The sequence below is a fragment of the Oncorhynchus kisutch genome, linkage group LG13 (genome assembly GCF_002021735.2).
Source record: "Oncorhynchus kisutch isolate 150728-3 linkage group LG13, Okis_V2, whole genome shotgun sequence".
NCBI lineage: Eukaryota > Metazoa > Chordata > Actinopteri > Salmoniformes > Salmonidae > Oncorhynchus > Oncorhynchus kisutch.
Window position 1 is genome coordinate 76,603,290 of NC_034186.2, and position 20,796 is coordinate 76,624,085.

At 41.8% G+C, this 20,796-nt stretch overlaps 1 protein-coding gene across 1 annotated transcript in view; it reads left to right on the forward strand.

The window, feature by feature from the left end:
• The window catches only part of LOC109880886 (phospholipid-transporting ATPase ID), a 105,550-nt gene that overhangs the window by 15,509 nt on the left and 69,245 nt on the right, over positions 1-20,796 (forward strand). Inside the window, 4 exon segments of the mRNA XM_031787466.1 lie at positions 1,887-1,945; positions 2,267-2,380; positions 4,449-4,547; positions 5,307-5,368. Of these exon segments, the coding sequence (XP_031643326.1) occupies positions 1,887-1,945; positions 2,267-2,380; positions 4,449-4,547; positions 5,307-5,368 (334 nt within the window).

Below are 20,796 nucleotides of genomic sequence, written 5' to 3' on the forward strand. Positions count from 1 at the left end.
ACCTCAACTCAACGTATATTCACCTCAACGTACACATTCACCTCAACATACACATTCACCTCACTTCAAGGTATACATTCACCTCAACTCAACGTATATTCACCTCAACGTACACATTCACCTCAACGTATACATTCACCTCAACTCAACGTATATTCACCTCAACGTACACATTCACCTCAACATACACATTCACCTCACTTCAAGGTATACATTCACCTCAACGTACACATTCACCTCAATGTATACATTCACCTCAACATATAAATTCACCTCAACGTATACATTCACCTCAGCTCAATGTACACATTCACCTCACCTCAAGGTATACATTCACCTCACCACAACGTATACATTCACCTCAGCGTACACATTCACCTCAACGTATACATTCACCTCAGCTCAATGTATACATTCACCTCAACGTATAAATTCACCTCAATGTACACATTCACCTCACCTCAAGGTATACATTCACCTCAAGGTATACATTCACCTCAACGTATACATTCACCTCAACGTATACATTCACCTCACCTCAAGGTATACATTCACCTCAATGTATACATTCACCTCAACATATAAATTCACCTCAACGTATACATTCACCTCAGCTCAATGTACACATTCACCTCACCTCAAGGTATACATTCACCTCACCACAACGTATACATTCACCTCAGCGTACACATTCACCTCAACGTATAAATGTACTTCACCTCAACGTATACATTCACCTCAACGTATACATTCACCTCAGCTCAATGTATACATTCACCTCAACGTATAAATTCACCTCAATGTACACATTCACCTCACCTCAAGGTATACATTCACCTCAAGGTATACATTCACCTCAACGTATACATTCACCTCAACGTATACATTCACCTCACCTCAAGGTATACATTCACCTCAACGTATACATTCACCTCACCTCAAGGTACACATTCACCTCACCTTGTAACTCTGTGTTGTTATTTGTGTTGTACTGCTTGGCTTTATCTTGGCCAGGTTATGGTTGTAAATGAGAACTTGTTCTCAACTGGCCTACCTGGTTAAATAAAGGTGAAATTAATTTGATTAACTTTTTTATTTAAAAAACTCAAGGTATACATTCACCTCGGCTGACCTCTACAGAGTCATGGCCTGTTTATTCCCTTAGTGACGCAGGGATCACACACACCCTCCAGGGGTGGGTTAACTGTGTCTGGTCTGAGCCTGTTGGGTTGTTAATGTTCAGAAGCACCAGCCAAACAGAGCTAATTCCTCTCACAACGTGATTGACCTGCCAGTCAGCGTGTGTGTGTGCGTGTGCATGTGTAGCTCTATATTGATTTGGTTGTACTGTATATGTAAATTAGATAGGCCAAATCAACCTCTCTCCATCTCTTTTTCTGTCCAACACAGACTGTAGTTACAGATGTTCTATGCTAATCTGACCAGTTTCTCACAGCAGGACAATAATCCTGCAGCAACAGGAACTGTGACTTATTATGTGGATTATAATTAATGGACAGTTTTGTAGAGGTTGATACATTTTTTGTTAAGTCTGACATTTTAAAGTGGAAATTACAACATTTAGAAGCCTTTTTAAACCTTGAATACACTGAAAATGTGCCTTTCCTGCTGCACAGGAAAATTCCCTGTGACCACAGAGGGATCAAATTAACATAGAACATCTGTATTGATGAATTAGTGATATTGACTCAGTCTGGGACTCGGCCTGGGATAATCACCCTCTTATAAACACACACACAAAGGCAAGGTCCCTGGCAGGGAATCTGTGTGTTATCCCAAAGATATTTTTGGTTAAGATGTTTCAAAGTTGTGTTATTCAAAGTTGTGTTGTCTGTCTCACAGTTGTGTTGTGTGTGTTTCACCAGAGGAGGAGAGGAGGGTTCGGGCCAATGACAGAGAATACAACGAGAAGTTTCAGTATGCGGTAAGAGAGATAGTTTGTGTGTTTGTGTGCGTACATTATTATATATGTGTATTTATGTTTAAGTACATTACATGACTAATCATAGACCAACATTTTCTATTTGTGTAGTAATTAGTATTTCACATTTAGAACATACCTTCCTCTATTCCCCCTTCTCTTTTTCTCTTTATCTCTCTTTATCTCTCTTTATCTCTCATTATCTCTCTTTATCTCTCTTTATCTCTCTTTATCTCTTTATCTCTCTTTTTCTCTTTATCTCTCTTTATCTCTCTATCTCTCTTTATCTCTCTTTATCTCTCTCTCGCTCTCTGTCTCTCTCAGAGTAACTGTATTGTGACGTCTAAGTACAACGTCATCACCTTTCTGCCCGTCAACCTGTTTGAACAGTTCCAGGAAGTGGCCAACACCTACTTCCTCTTTCTGCTCATACTGCAGGTAAGATGGAAGCAGGGAGAGGAAGTGGAGGTATGGGGAGGGCAGAGAGACACGGGGATAAAGCAATGGAGGGAGAGGAAGTGGAGGTATGGGGAGGGCAGAGAGAGACTGGGATAAAGCAATGGAGGGAGAGGAAGTGGAGGTATGGGGAGGGCAGAGAGACACTGGGATAAAGCAATGGAGGGAGAGGAAGTGGAGGTATGGGGAGGGCAGAGAGAGATGGGGATAAAGCAATGGAGGGAGAGGAAGTGGAGGTATGGGGAGGGCAGAGAGACACTGGGATAAAGCAATGGAGGGAGAGGAAGTGGAGGTATGGGGAGGGCAGAGAGACACGGGGATAAAGCAATGGAGGGAGAGGAAGTGGAGGTATGGGGAGGGCAGAGAGAGACGGGGATAAAGCAATGGAGGGAGAGGAAGTGGAGGTATGGGGAGGGCAGAGAGAGACTGGGATAAAGCAATGGAGGGAGAGGAAGTGGAGGTATGGGGAGGGCAGAGAGACACTGGGATAAAGCAATGGAGGGAGAGGAAGTGGAGGTATGGGGAGGGCAGAGAGAGACGGGGATAAAGCAATGGAGGGAGAGGAAGTGGAGGTATGGGGAGGGCAGAGAGACACTGGGATAAAGCAATGGAGGGAGAGGAAGTGGAGGTATGGGGAGGGCAGAGATACACTGGGATAAAGCAATGGAGGGAGAGGAAGTGGAGGTATGGAGAGGGCAGAGAGAGATGGGGATAAAGCAATGGAGGGAGAGGAAGTGGAGGTATGGGGAGGGCAGAGAGAGATGGGGATAAAGCAATGGAGGGAGAGGAAGTGGAGGTATGGGGAGGGCAGAGAGAGATGGGGATAAAGCAATGGAGGGAGAGGAAGTGGAGGTATGGGGAGGGCAGAGAGACACTGGGATAAAGCAATGGAGGGAGAGGAAGTGGAGGTATGGGGAGGGCAGAGAGACACTGGGATAAAGCAATGGAGGGAGAGGAAGTGGAGGTATGGGGAGGGCAGAGAGAGATGGGGATAAAGCAATGGATGGAGAGGAAGTGGAGGTATGGGGAGGGCAGAGAGAGACAGGGATAAAGCAATGGAGGGAGAGGAAGTGGAGGTATGGGGAGGGCAGAGAGACACTGGGATAAAGCAATGGAGGGAGAGGAAGTGGAGGTATGGGGAGGGCAGAGAGACACTGGGATAAAGCAATGGAGGGAGAGGAAGTGAAGACAGGGATGCTGTAAAGGGGGGTGGGGTGGAGATGAGTGGGGAGGGGAGAAAGAGAGGCTATCAGTTTTCACCACACTGAAGGACACAGCAGGTACATCATAGAGACTGCTTTCTTCTCTTTCTTTGTTTTACCTCCCATCTCTCCTCTCACTCTCCTCTCTTTCTCTCCCCTTCCTCCCTCCTCTCACTCTCCTCTCTTTCTCTCCCCTTCCTCCCTCCTCTCACTCTCCTCTCTTTCTCTCCCCTTCCTCCCTCCTCTCACTCTCCTCTCTTTCTCTCCCCTTCCTCCCTCCTCTCACTCTCCTCTCTTTCTCTCCCCTCCACTCTCCTCTCTTTCTCTCCCTTCCTCCCTCCTCTCACTCTCCTCTCTTTCTCTCCCCTTCCTCCCTCCTCTCACTCTCCTCTCTTTCTCTCCCCTTCCTCCCTCCTCTCGCTCTCCCTCTCTTTCGCTCCCCTTCCTCCCTCCTCTCTCTCTTCTTCCCCTTTCTCCTGCCCCCTACCGCTCTCTTTTTCCCTCTCTCTCTCCCTCACTCTCCTTCCTCCTGCCCCCCTCACTCTCTGTTTCCCTCTCTCTCTCCCTCCCTCTCCTTCCTCCTGCCCCCTCACTCTCTGTTCCCTCTCTCTCCCCTTCCTCCCTCCTCTCTCACTCACTTTCTCTCACTCTTTCTCTCTTTCTCTCTTTCTCTCTTTCTCTCTCTCACTCACTCACTTTCTCCCTCCCTCCCTCCCTCCCTCCCTCCCTCCCTCCCTCCCCTCCCTCCCTCCCTCCCTCCCTCCCTCCCTCCCTCCCTCCCTCCCTCCCTCCCTCCCTCCCTCCCCCTCTCTCTCTCTCTCTCTCTCTCTCTCTCTCTCTCTCTCCAGTTGATTCCTCAGATCTCGTCTCTCTCCTGGTTCACCACCATAGTGCCTTTAGTCCTGGTGCTCAGCATCACTGCAGTAAAGGATGCCACCGACGACTATGTGAGTGTCTGTCACACACACACACACACACACACACACACACACACACACACACACACACACACACACTAGGGCTGTGACGATTATGGAATTTGGGGTAACAATTAATTGTCATGCAAATGGGAAAGGTTATTATTATAATTGTAATTTTGGTTGAATAATCTTTAGAGCTTGTAATGCATCATAATGTGTCTGTAAAATGTGCTATGACGACCTAATGATTACAACACAGCTTTTGGTGAAAACAAATGGTTCTGACCGTTTGGAACTTTGGAAAATGAAGCTTCTCCCGACTGTGCCTTTCTGATCGTAAAATGATTACCAGCTTTACCCACTTCATGTAAAATGATTACCAACTTTACCCACTTCATGTAAAATGATTACCAACTTTACCCACTTCATGTAAAATGATTACCAACTTTACCCACTTCATGTAAAATGATTACCAATGATTACCAACTTTACCAACTTTACCCACTACATGTAAAATGATTACCAGCTTTACCCACTTCATGTAAAATGATTACCAACTTTACCCATGTAAAATGAAAAACTGCTATTGGGTGAACTGTATCTAGTTGAATATAAAGTTGAATGTCTTGTCTCCTAAAATAAATGTCTTAAGATGTGCAGATCATGACTATTATCTTGACGTTTTTGTCCGTAATTGTTGGTTGATAATTGTAACTGTCCTAACTTACACTATTCAAAACGCATAATATTTGGAGAAAAAAACATGTCAATTCTTGTCTCCTTCAGTTCCGTCACAAGAGTGACAACCAGGTGAACAACCGGCAGTCTCAGGTCGTCATCCACGGCTCGTAAGTCTCCTCTGGTCCAGTCTACACTCAGCAAGACAGACAGTCATCTAGTCCAGTCTACACTCAGCAAGACAGACAGTTATCTAGTCCAGTCTACACTCAGCAAGACAGACAGTCATCTAGTCCAGTCTACACTCAGCAATACAGACAGTCACCTAGTCCAGTCTACACTCAGCAAGACAGACAGTCATCTAGTCCAGTCTACACTCAGCAATACAGACAGTCATCTAGTAGAGTCTACACTCAGCAAGACAGACAGTCATCTAGTCCAGTCTGCACTCAGCAATAAGGACAGTCCTCTAGTCCAGTCTACACTCAGCAACACAGACATTCATCTAGTCCAGTCTCTAATCAGCAATAAAGACAGACATCTAGTCCAGTCTACACTCAGCAGTACAGATAGTCATCAAGTCCAGTCTACACTCATGAATACAGACAGGCATCTAGTCCAGTCTACACTCAGCAATACAGACATTAATCTAGTCCAGTCTACACTCATTAATACAGACAGTTATCTAGTCCAGTCTCTAATCAGCAATAAAGAAAGACATCTAGTCCAGTCTACAATCAATAATACAGACAGTTATCTAGTCCAGTCTACGCTCAGAAATACATACATTCATCTAGTCCAGTCTACACTCATTAATACAGACAGTCATCTAGTACAGTGTACACTACTCAATAAAGACAGACATCTAGTCCAGTCTACACTCAGCAATACAGACAGGCATCTAGTCCAGTCTACACTCAGAAATATAACATTCATCTAGTACAGTCTACACTCATGAATACAGACAGGCATCTAGTCCAGTCTACACTCAGAAATACAGACAGTTATCTAGTCCAGTCTACACTCAGCAATACAGACATTCATCTAGTCCAGTCTTTAATCAGCAATACAGACAGGCATCTAGTCCAGTCTACACTCATTAGTACAGACAGTTATCTAGTCGAGTATACAATTAGCAATACAGGCAGTCATCTAGTCCAGTCTACACTCATTAATACAGACAGGCATCTAGTCCAGTCTACACTCAGAAATACAGACAGTTATCTAGTTCAGTCTACACTCAGCAATACAGACATTCATCTAGTCCAGTCTTTAATCAGCAATACAGACAGGCATCGAGTCCAGTCTACAATCATTAGTACAGACATGTATCTAGTCGAGTAATACAATTAGCAATACAGGCAGTCATCTAGTCCAGTCGACACTCATTAATACAGGCAGGCATCTAGTCCAGTCTACAATTAGCAATACAGACAGTTATCTAGTCCAGTCTACAATCAGCAATACAGACATTCATCTGTGCAGTCTACACTCAGCAATACAGAAAGTCTTCTAGTCCAGTGTACACTCAGCAATACAGATTTTCATCTAGTCCAGTCCACACTCAGCAATACAGACAGTCATCTAGTCCAATCTACACTCAGCAATACAGACATTCATCTAGTACAGTCTACACTCAGAAATACAGACAGTCCTATAATCCAGTCTACAATCAGCAATGAAGACAGACATCTAGTCCAGTCTACAATCATTAATACAGACATTAATCTAGTACAGTCTATACTCAGAAATACAGACAGTTATCGAGTCCAGTCTACACTCAGCAATACAGACAGTCATCTAGTCCAGTCTACACTCATTAATACAGAGTTACGTAGTCCATTCTACACTCAGCAATACAGACAGTGATCTAGTCCAGTTTACACTCATTAGTAAAGACAGTTATCTAGTCCAGTCTATACTCAGCAATACAGACAGTTATTTAGTCCGGTCTACACTCAGCAATACAGACAGTCCTCTAGTCCAGTCTACACTCAGCAATACAGATTTTCATCTAGTCCAGTCTACACTCAGAAATACAGAGATTCATCTAGTACAGTATACACTCAGATATACAGACAGTCCTCTAGTCCAGTCTACACTCAGCAATACAGACAGTCATCTAGTACAGTATACACTCAGATATACAGACAGTCCTCTAGTCCAGTCTACACTCAGCAATACAGACAGTCATCTAGTCCAGTGAACACTCAGCAATAATAACAGACATCTAGTCCAGTCTACAGTCAGCAATACAGACAGTCATCTAGTCCAGTCTACACTCAGCAATACAGACAGTCATCTAGTCCAGTTTACACTCATTAGTACAGACAGTCATCTAGTCCAGTCTACAGTCAGCAATACAGACAGTCATCTAGTCAAGTCTACACTCAGCAAGACAGACAGTCATCTAGTCCAGTCTACACTCAGCAATACAGACAGTCATCTAGTAGAGTCTACACTCAGCAAGACAGACAGTCATCTAGTCCAGTCTACACTCAGCAATAAGGACAGTCCTCTAGTCCAGTCTACACTCAGCAATACAGACATTAATCTAGTCCAGTCTCTAATCAGCAATAAAGACAGACATCTAGTCCAGTCTACACTCAGCAGTACAGATAGTCATCTAGTCCAGTCTACACTCATGAATACAGACAGGCATCTAGTCCATTCTACACTCAGCAATACAAACATTAATCTAGTCCAGTCTACACTCATTAATACAGACAGTTATCTAGTCCAGTCTCTAATCAGCAATAAAGAAAGACATCTAGTCCAGTCTACAATCAATAATACAGACAGTTATCTAGTCCAGTCTACGCTCAGAAATACATACATTCATCTAGTCCTGTCTACACTCAGCAATAAAGACAGTCATCTAGTCCAGTCTACACTCATTAATACAGACAGGCATCTAGTACAGTGTACACTACTCAATAAAGACAGACATCTAGTCCAGTCTACAATCAGCAATACAGACAGTCATCTAGTCCACTCTACACTCATTAATACAGACAGGCATCTAGTCCAGTCTACTCTCAGCAATACAGACAGTTATCTAGTCCAGTCTACACTCAGCAATACAGACAGGCATCTAGTCCAGTCAACACTCAGAAATATGGAAATTCATCTTGTCCAGTCTACACTCTTTAATACAGACAGTCATCAAGTCCAGTCTACACTCATTAATACAGACAGGCATCTAGTCCAGTGAACACTCAGCAATAATAACAGACATCTAGTCCAGTCTACAGTCAGCAATACAGACAGTCATCTAGTCCAGTCTACACTCAGCAATACAGACAGTCATCTAGTCCAGTTTACACTCATTAGTACAGACAGTCATCTAGTCCAGTCTACAGTCAGCAATACAGACAGTCATCTAGTCCAGTCTACACTCAGCAAGACAGACAGTCATCTAGTCCAGTCTACACTCAGCAATACAGACAGTCATCTAGTAGAGTCTACACTCAGCAAGACAGACAGTCATCTAGTCCAGTCTACACTCAGCAATAAGGACAGTCCTCTAGTCCAGTCTACACTCAGCAATACAGACATTAATCTAGTCCAGTCTCTAATCAGCAATAAAGACAGACATCTAGTCCAGTCTACACTCAGCAGTACAGATAGTCATCTAGTCCAGTCTACACTCATGAATACAGACAGGCATCTAGTCCAGTCTACACTCAGCAATACAAACATTAATCTAGTCCAGTCTACACTCATTAATACAGACAGTTATCTAGTCCAGTCTCTAATCAGCAATAAAGAAAGACATCTAGTCCAGTCTACAATCAATAATACAGACAGTTATCTAGTCCAGTCTACGCTCAGAAATACATACATTCATCTAGTCCTGTCTACACTCAGCAATAAAGACAGTCATCTAGTCCAGTCTACACTCATTAATACAGACAGGCATCTAGTACAGTGTACACTACTCAATAAAGACAGACATCTAGTCCAGTCTACAATCAGCAATACAGACAGTCATCTAGTCCACTCTACACTCATTAATACAGACAGGCATCTAGTCCAGTCTACTCTCAGCAATACAGACAGTTATCTAGTCCAGTCTACACTCAGCAATACAGACAGGCATCTAGTCCAGTCAACACTCAGAAATATGGAAATTCATCTTGTCCAGTCTACACTCTTTAATACAGACAGTCATCAAGTCCAGTCTACACTCATTAATACAGACAGGCATCTAGTCCAGTCTACACTCAGCAATACAGACAGGCATCTAGTAAAGTCTACACTCAGAAATATAACATTCATCTAGTACAGTCTACACTCATTAATACAGACAGGCATCTAGTCCAGTCTACACTCAGAAATACAGACAGTTATCTAGTCCAGTCTACACTCAGCAATACAGACATTCATCTAGTCCAGTCTTTAATCAGCAATACAGACAGGCATCTAGTCCAGTCTACACTCATTAGTACAGACAGTTATCTAGTCGAGTATACAATTAGCAATACAGGCAGTCATCTAGTCCAGTCTACACTCATTAATACAGACAGGCATCTAGTCCAGTCTACACTCAGAAATACAGACAGTTATCTAGTTCAGTCTACACTCAGCAATACAGACATTCATCTAGTCCAGTCTTTAATCAGCAATACAGACAGGCATCGAGTCCAGTCTGCAATCATTAGTATAGACATGTATCTAGTCGAGTAATACAATTAGCAATACAGGCAGTCATCTAGTCCAGTCGACACTCATTAATACAGGCAGGCATCTAGTCCAGTCTACAATTAGCAATACAGACAGTTATCTAGTCCAGTCTACAATCAGCAATAAAGACATTCATCTGTGCAGTCTACACTCAGCAATACAGAAAGTCTTCTAGTCCAGTGTACACTCAGCAATACAGATTTTCATCTAGTCCAGTCCACACTCAGCAATACAGACAGTCATCTAGTCCAATCTACACTCAGCAATACAGACATTCATCTAGATTCATCTAGTACAGTCTACACTCAAAAATACAGACAGTCCTATAATCCAGTCTACAATCAGCAATGAAGACAGACATCTAGTCCAGTCTACAATCATTAATACAGACATTAATCTAGTACAGTCTATACTCAGAAATACAGACAGTTATCGAGTCCAGTCTACACTCAGCCATACAGACAGTCATCTAGTCCAGTCTACACTCATTAATACAGAGTTACGTAGTCCATTCTACACTCAGCAATACAGACAGTGATCTAGTCCAGTTTACACTCATTAGTAAAGACAGTTATCTAGTCCAGTCTATACTCAGCAATACAGACAGTTATTTAGTCCAGTCTACACTCAGCAATACATACAGTCCTCTAGTCCAGTCTACACTGAGCAATACAGATTTTCATCTAGTCCAGTCTACACTCAGAAATACAGAGATTCATCTAGTACAGTATACACTCAGATATACAGACAGTCCTCTAGTCCAGTCTACACTCAGCAATACAGACAGTCATCTAGTACAGTATACACTCAGATATACAGACAGTCCTCTAGTCCAGTCTACACTCAGCAATACAGACAGTCATCTAGTCCAGTGAACACTCAGCAATAATAACAGACATCTAGTCCAGTCTACAGTCAGCAATACAGACAGTCATCTAGTCCAGTCTACACTCAGCAATACAGACAGTCATCTAGTCCAGTTTACACTCATTAGTACAGACAGGCATCTAGTCCAGTCTACACTCAGAAATACAGACATTCATCTTGTCCAGTCTACACTCAGAAATACAGACATTCATCTAGTCCAGTCTACACTCATAAATACAGACATTCATCTAGTCCAGTCTACACTTATAAATACAGACATTCATCTAGTCCAGTCTACACTCAGAAATACAGACAGTTATCTAGTCCAGTCTACACTCAGAAATACAGATGTTCATCTAGTCCAGTCTACACTCAGCAATACAGAAAGTCTTCTAGTCCAGTGTACACTCAGCAATACAGATTTTCATCAAGACCAGTCCACACTCAGCAATACAGACAGTCATCTAGTCCAATCTACACTCAGCAATACAGACATTCATCTAGTACAGTCTACACTCAGCAATACAGACAGTCATCTAGTCCTTTCTACACTCAGCAATACAGACAGTCATCTAGTCCAGTCTACACTCAGCAATACAGACATTCATCTAGTCCAGTCTCTAATCAGCAATAAAGACAGTCATCTAGTCCAGTCCTCACTCAGCAATACAGCCATTCATCTAGTCCATTCTACACTCAGCAGTACAGACAGTCATCTAGTCCTGTCTACACTCAGAAATACAGACAGTTATCTAGTCCATTCTACACTCAGCAATACAGACATTCATCTAGTACAGTCTACAATCATTAATACAGACATTAATCTAGTACAGTCTCTAATCAGCAATAAAGACAGACATCTATTCCAGTCTACACTCAGCAGTACAGACATTCATCTAGTACAGTCTACACTCAGAAATACAGACAGTCCTATAATCCAGTCTACAATCAGCAATGAAGACAGACATCTAGTCCAGTCTACAATCATTAATACAGACATTAATCTAGTACAGTCTATACTCAGAAATACAGACAGTTATCGAGTCCAGTCTACACTCAGCAATACAGACAGTCATCTAGTCCAGTCTACACTCATTAATACAGAGTTATGTAGTCCAGTCTACACCCAGCAATACAGACAGTAATCTAGTCCAGTTTACACTCATTAGTAAAGACAGTTACCTTGTCCAGTCTATACTCAGCAATACAGACAGTTATTTAGTCCAGTCTACACTCAGCAATACAGACAGTCCTCTAGTCCAGTCTACACTCAGCAATACAGATTTTCATCTAGTCCAGTCTACACTCAGAAATACAGAGATTCATCTAGTACAGTATACACTCAGATATACAGACAGTCCTCTAGTCCAGTCTACACTCAGCAATACAGACAGTCATCTAATCCATTGAACACTCAGCAATAATAACAGACATCTAGTCCAGTCTACAGTCAGCAATACAGACAGTCATCTAGTCCAGTCTACACTCAGCAATACAGACAGTCATCTAGTCCAGTTTACACTCATTAGTACAGACAGGCATCTAGTCCAGTCTACACTGAGCAATACAGACATTCATCTAGTCCAGTCTACACTTAGAAATACAGATGTTCATCTAGTCCAGTCTACACTCAGCAATACAGAAAGTCTTCTAGTCCAGTGTACACTCAGCAATACAGATTTTCATCTAGTCCAGTCCACACTCAGCGATACAGACAGTCATCTAGTCCAATCTACACTCAGCAATACAGACATTCAGCTAGTACAGTATACACTCAGATATACAAACAGTCCTCTAGTCCAGTCTACACTCAGCAATACAGACAGGCATCTAGCCCAGTGTACACTCAGCAATAAAGAAAAAAACACCTAGTCCAGTCTACAATCAGCAATACAGGCAGTCATCTAGTGCAGTTTACACTCATTAGTAAAGACAGTTATCTCGTCCAGTCTACACTCAGCAATACAGACAGTTATTTAGTCCAGGCTACACTCAGCAATACAGACAGTCCTCTAGTCCAGTCTACACTCAGCAATACAGACAGTCATCTAGTCCAGTGAACACTCAGCAATAATGACAGACATCTAGTCCAGTCTACAGTCAGCAATACAGACAGTCATCTAGTCCAGTTTACACTCAGAAATACAGACATTCAGCTAGTACAGTATACACTCAGATATACAGACAGTCCTCTAGTCCAGTCTACACTCAGCAATACAGACAGACATCTAGTCCAGTCTACAGTCAGCAATACAGACAGTCATCTAGTCCAGTCTACAATCAGCAATACACACAGTCATCTAGTCCAGTTTACACTCATTAGTACAGACAGGCATCTAGTCCAGTCTACACTGAGCAATACAGACAGTCATCTAGTCCAGTCTACACTCATAAATACAGACATTCATCTAGTCCAGTCTACACTTATAAATACAGACATTCATCTAGTCCAGTCTACACTCAGAAATACAGACAGTTATCTAGTCCAGTCTACACTCAGAAATACAGATGTTCATCTAGTCCAGTCTACACTCAGCAATACAGAAAGTCTTCTAGTCCAGTGTACACTCAGCAATACAGATTTTCATCAAGACCAGTCCACACTCAGCAATACAGACAGTCATCTAGTCCAATCTACACTCAGCAATACAGACATTCATCTAGTACAGTCTACACTCAGCAATACAGACAGTCATCTAGTCCTTTCTACACTCAGCAATACAGACAGTCATCTAGTCCAGTCTACACTCAGCAATACAGACATTCATCTAGTCCAGTCTCTAATCAGCAATAAAGACAGTCATCTAGTCCAGTCCTCACTCAGCAATACAGCCATTCATCTAGTCCATTCTACACTCAGCAGTACAGACAGTCATCTAGTCCTGTCTACACTCAGAAATACAGACAGTTATCTAGTCCATTCTACACTCAGCAATACAGACATTCATCTAGTACAGTCTACAATCATTAATACAGACATTAATCTAGTACAGTCTCTAATCAGCAATAAAGACAGACATCTATTCCAGTCTACACTCAGCAGTACAGACATTCATCTAGTACAGTCTACACTCAGAAATACAGACAGTCCTATAATCCAGTCTACAATCAGCAATGAAGACAGACATCTAGTCCAGTCTACAATCATTAATACAGACATTAATCTAGTACAGTCTATACTCAGAAATACAGACAGTTATCGAGTCCAGTCTACACTCAGCAATACAGACAGTCATCTAGTCCAGTCTACACTCATTAATACAGAGTTATGTAGTCCAGTCTACACCCAGCAATACAGACAGTAATCTAGTCCAGTTTACACTCATTAGTAAAGACAGTTACCTTGTCCAGTCTATACTCAGCAATACAGACAGTTATTTAGTCCAGTCTACACTCAGCAATACAGACAGTCCTCTAGTCCAGTCTACACTCAGCAATACAGATTTTCATCTAGTCCAGTCTACACTCAGAAATACAGAGATTCATCTAGTACAGTATACACTCAGATATACAGACAGTCCTCTAGTCCAGTCTACACTCAGCAATACAGACAGTCATCTAATCCATTGAACACTCAGCAATAATAACAGACATCTAGTCCAGTCTACAGTCAGCAATACAGACAGTCATCTAGTCCAGTCTACACTCAGCAATACAGACAGTCATCTAGTCCAGTTTACACTCATTAGTACAGACAGGCATCTAGTCCAGTCTACACTGAGCAATACAGACATTCATCTAGTCCAGTCTACACTTAGAAATACAGATGTTCATCTAGTCCAGTCTACACTCAGCAATACAGAAAGTCTTCTAGTCCAGTGTACACTCAGCAATACAGATTTTCATCTAGTCCAGTCCACACTCAGCGATACAGACAGTCATCTAGTCCAATCTACACTCAGCAATACAGACATTCATCTAGTACAGTCTACACTCAGAAATACAGACAGTCCTATAATCCAGTCTACAATCAGCAATGAAGACAGACATCTAGTCCAGTCTACAATCATTAATACAGACATTAATCTAGTACAGTCTATACTCAGAAATACAGACAGTTATTGAGTCCAGTCTACACTCAGCAATACAGACAGTCATCTAGTCCAGTCTACACTCATTAATACAGAGTTATGTAGTCCAGTCTACACTCAGCAATACAGACAGTGATCTAGTCCAGTTTACACTCATTAGTAAAGACAGTTATCTAGTCCAGTCTACACCCAGCAATACAGACAGTCATCTAGTCCAGTCTACACTCAGAAATACAGATGTTCATCTAGTCCAGTCTACACTCAGCAATACAGAAAGTCTTCTAGTCCAGTGTACACTCAGCAATACAGATTTTCATCTAGTCCAGTCCACACTCAGCGATACAGACAGTCATCTAGTCCAATCTACACTCAGCAATACAGACATTCATCTAGTACAGTCTACAATCAGCAATGAAGACAGACATCTAGTCCATTCTACAATCATTAATACAGACATTCATCTAGTACAGTCTACACTCAGAAATACAGACAGTCATCTAGTCCAGTCTACACTCATTAATACAGACATTCATCTAGTACAGTCTACACTCATTAATACAGACAGTCATCTAGTCCAGTCTACACTCATTAGTAAAGACAGTTATCTAGTCCAGTCTACACTCATTAATACAGACAGTCCTCTAGTCCAGTCTACACTCAGCAATACAGACAGGCATCTAGCCCAGTGTACACTCAGCAATAAAGAAAACAACACCTAGTCCAGTCTACAATCAGCAATACAGGCAGTCATCTAGTCCAGTTTACACTCATTAGTAAAGACAGTTATCTAGTCCAGTCTACACTCAGCAATACAGACAGTAATTTAGTCCAGTCTACACTCAGCAATACAGACAGTCCTCTAGTCCAGTCTACACTCAGCAATACAGATTTTCATCTAGTCCAGTCTACACTCAGAAATACAGACATTCAGCTAGTACAGTATACACTCAGATATACAGACAGTCCTCTAGTCCAGTCTACACTCAGCAATACAGACAGTCCTCTAGTCCAGTCTACACTCAGCAATACAGATTTTCATCTAGTCCAGTCTACACTCAGAAATACAGACATTCAGCTAGTACAGTATACACTCAGATATACAGACAGTCCTCTAGTCCGGTCTACACTCAGCAATACAGACAGGCATCTAGCCCAGTGTACACTCAGCAATAAAGAAAAAAACACCTAGTCCAGTCTACAATCAGCAATACAGGCAGTCATCTAGTCCAGTTTACACTCATTAGTAAAGAGAGTTATCTCGTCCAGTCTACACTCAGCAATACAGACAGTTATTTAGTCCAGTCTACACTCAGCAATACAGACAGTCCTCTAGTCCAGTCTACACCCAGCAATACAGACAGTCATCTAGTCCAGTCTACACTCAGAAATACAGATGTTCATCTAGTCCAGTCTACACTCAGCAATACAGAAAGTCTTCTAGTCCAGTGTACACTCAGCAATACAGATTTTCATCTAGTCCAGTCCACACTCAGCGATACAGACAGTCATCTAGTCCAATCTACACTCAGCAATACAGACATTCATCTAGTACAGTCTACAATCAGCAATGAAGACAGACATCTAGTCCATTCTACAATCATTAATACAGACATTCATCTAGTACAGTCTACACTCAGAAATACAGACAGTCATCTAGTCCAGTCTACACTCATTAATACAGACATTCATCTAGTACAGTCTACACTCATTAATACAGACAGTCATCTAGTCCAGTCTACACTCATTAGTAAAGACAGTTATCTAGTCCAGTCTACACTCATTAATACAGACAGTCCTCTAGTCCAGTCTACACTCAGCAATACAGACAGGCATCTAGCCCAGTGTACACTCAGCAATAAAGAAAACAACACCTAGTCCAGTCTACAATCAGCAATACAGGCAGTCATCTAGTCCAGTTTACACTCATTAGTAAAGACAGTTATCTAGTCCAGTCTACACTCAGCAATACAGACAGTAATTTAGTCCAGTCTACACTCAGCAATACAGACAGTCCTCTAGTCCAGTCTACACTCAGCAATACAGATTTTCATCTAGTCCAGTCTACACTCAGAAATACAGACATTCAGCTAGTACAGTATACACTCAGATATACAGACAGTCCTCTAGTCCAGTCTACACTCAGCAATACAGACAGTCCTCTAGTCCAGTCTACACTCAGCAATACAGATTTTCATCTAGTCCAGTCTACACTCAGAAATACAGACATTCAGCTAGTACAGTATACACTCAGATATACAGACAGTCCTCTAGTCCGGTCTACACTCAGCAATACAGACAGGCATCTAGCCCAGTGTACACTCAGCAATAAAGAAAAAAACACCTAGTCCAGTCTACAATCAGCAATACAGGCAGTCATCTAGTCCAGTTTACACTCATTAGTAAAGAGAGTTATCTCGTCCAGTCTACACTCAGCAATACAGACAGTTATTTAGTCCAGTCTACACTCAGCAATACAGACAGTCCTCTAGTCCAGTCTACACTCAGCAATACAGATTTTCATCTAGTCCAGTCTACAGTCAGCAATACAGACAGTCATCTAGTCCAGTCTACACTCAAAAATGCAGACATTCAGCTAGTACAGTATACACTCAGATATACAGACAGTCCTCTAGTCCAGTCTACACTCAGCAATACAGACAGTCATCTAGTCCAGTGAACACTCAGCAATAATGACAGACATCTAGTCCAGTCTACAATCAGCAATACACACAGTCATCTAGTCCAGTTTACACTCATTAGTACAGACAGGCATCTAGTCCAGTCTACACTGAGCAATACAGACAGTCATCTAGTCCAGTCTACACTCATAAATACAGACATTCATCTAGTCCAGTCTACACTCATAAATACAGACATTCATCTAGTCCAGTCTACACTCAGCAATACAGAAAGTCTTCTAGTCCAGTGTACACTCAGCAATACAGATTTTCATCTAGTCCAGTCCACACTCAGCGATACAGACAGTCATCTAGTCCAATCTACACTCAGCAATACAGACATTCATCTAGTACAGTCTACACTCAGAAATACAGACAGTCCTATAATCCAGTCTACAATCAGCAATGAAGACAGACATCTAGTCCATTCTACAATCATTAATACAGACATTCATCTAGTACAGTCTACACTCAGAAATACAGACAGTCATCTAGTCCAGTCTACACTCATTAATACAGACAGTCATCTAGTACAGTCTACACTCATTAATACAGACAGTCATCTAGTCCAGTCTACACTCATTAGTAAAGACAGTTATCTAGTCCAGTGTACACTCATTAATACAGACAGTCCTCTAGTCCAGTCTACACTCAGCAATACAGACAGGCATCTAGCCCAGTGTACACTCAGCAATAAAGAAAAAAACACCTAGTCCAGTCTACACTCAGCAATACAGACAGTAATTTAGTCCAGTCTACACTCAGCAATACAGACAGTCCTCTAGTCCAGTCTACACTCAGCAATACAGATTTTCATCTAGTCCAGTCTACACTCAGAAATACAGACATTCAGCTAGTACAGTATACACTCAGATATACAGACAGTCCTCTAGTCCAGTCTACACTCAGCAATACAGACAGTAATTTAGTCCAGTCTACACTCAGCAATACAGATTTTCATCTAGTCCAGTCTACACTCAGAAATACAGACATTCAGCTAGTACAGTATACACTCAGATATACAGACAGTCCTCTAGTCCAGTCTACACTCAGCAATACAGACAGTCCTCTAGTCCAGTCTACACTCAGCAATACAGATTTTCATCTAGTCCAGTCTACACTCAGAAATACAGACATTCAGCTAGTACAGTATACACTCAGATATACAGACAGTCCCCTAGTCCAGTCTACAATCAGCAATACAGGCAGTCATCTAGTCCAGTTTACACTCATTAGTAAAGAGAGTTATCTCGTCCAGTCTACACTCAGCAATACAGACAGTTATTTAGTCCAGTCTACACCCAGCAATACAGACAGTCCTCTAGTCCAGTCTACACTCAGCAATACAGATTTTCATCTAGTCCAGTCTACACTCAGAAATACAGACATTCAGCTAGTACAGTATACACTCAGATATACAGACAGTCCTCTAGTCCAGTCTACACTCAGCAATACAGACAGTCCTCTAGTCCAGTCTACACTCAGCAATACAGATTTTCATCTAGTCCAGTCTACAGTCAGCAATACAGACAGTCATCTAGTCCAGTCTACACTCAAAAATGCAGACATTCAGCTAGTACAGTATACACTCAGATATACAGACAGTCCTCTAGTCCAGTCTACACTCAGCAATACAGACCGTCATCTAGTCCAGTGAACACTCAGCAATAATGACAGACATCTAGTCCAGTCTACAGTCAGCAATACAGACAGTCATCTAGTCCAGTCTACAATCAGCAATACACACAGTCATCTAGTCCAGTTTACACTCATTAGTACAGACAGGCATCTAGTCCAGTCTACACTGAGCAATACAGACAGTCATCTAGTCCAGTCTACACTCATAAATACAGACATTCATCTAGTCCAGTCTACACTCATAAATACAGACATTCATCTAGTCCAGTCTACACTCAGAAATACAGACAGTTATCTAGTCCAGTCTACACTCAGAAATACAGATGTTCATCTAGTCCAGTCTACACTCAGCAATACAGAAAGTATTCTAGTCCAGTGTACACTCAGCAATACAGATTTTCATCTAGTCCAGTCTACACTCAGCAATACAGACAGTCATCTAGTCCAGTGAACACTCAGCAATAATGACAGACATCTAGTCCAGTCTACAGTCAGCAATACAGACAGTCATCTAGTCCAGTCTACAATCAGCAATACACACAGTCATCTAGTCCAGTTTACACTCATTAGTACAGACATTCATCTAGTCCAGTCTACACTCAGAAATACAGACAGTTATCTAGTCCAGTCTACACTCAGAAATACAGATGTTCATCTAGTCCAGTCTACACTCAGCAATACAGAAAGTATTCTAGTCCAGTGTACACTCAGCAATACAGATTTTCATCAAGTCCAGTCCACACTCAGCAATACAGACAGTCATCTAGTCCAATCTACACTCAGCAATACAGACATTAATCTAGTACAGTCTACACTCATTAATACAGAGTTATGTAGTCCAGTCTACACTCATAAATACAGACATTCATCTAGTCCAGTCTACACTCATAAATACAGACATTCATCTAGTCCAGTCTACACTCAGAAATACAGACAGTTATCTAGTCCAGTCTACACTCAGAAATACAGATGTTCATCTAGTCCAGTCTACACTCAGCAATACAGAAAGTATTCTAGTCCAGTGTACACTCAGCAATACAGATTTTCATCAAGTCCAGTCCACACTCAGCAATACAGACAGTCATCAAGTCCAATCTACACTCAGCAATACAGACATTCATCTAGTCCAGTCTACACTCATTAATACAGAGTTATGTAGTCCAGTCTACACTCAGCAATACAGACAGTGATCTAGTCCAGTTTACACTCATTAGTAAAGACAGTTATCTAGTCCAGTCTACACCCAGCAATACAGACAGTCATCTAGTCCAGTCTACACTCAGAAATACAGATGTTCATCTAGTCCAGTCTACACTCAGCAATACAGAAAGTCTTCTAGTCCAGTGTACACTCAGCAATACAGATTTTCATCTAGTCCAGTCCACACTCAGCGATACAGACAGTCATCTAGTCCAATCTACACTCAGCAATACAGACATTCATCTAGTACAGTCTACACTCAGAAATACAGACAGTCCTATAATCCAGTCTACAATCAGCAATGAAGACAGACATCTAGTCCATTCTACAATCATTAATACAGACATTCATCTAGTACAGTCTACACTCAGAAATACAGACAGTCATCTAGTCCAGTCTACACTCATTAATACAGACATTCATCTAGTACAGTCTACACTCATTAATATAGACAGTCATCTAGTCCAGTCTACACTCATTAGTGAAGACAGTTATCTA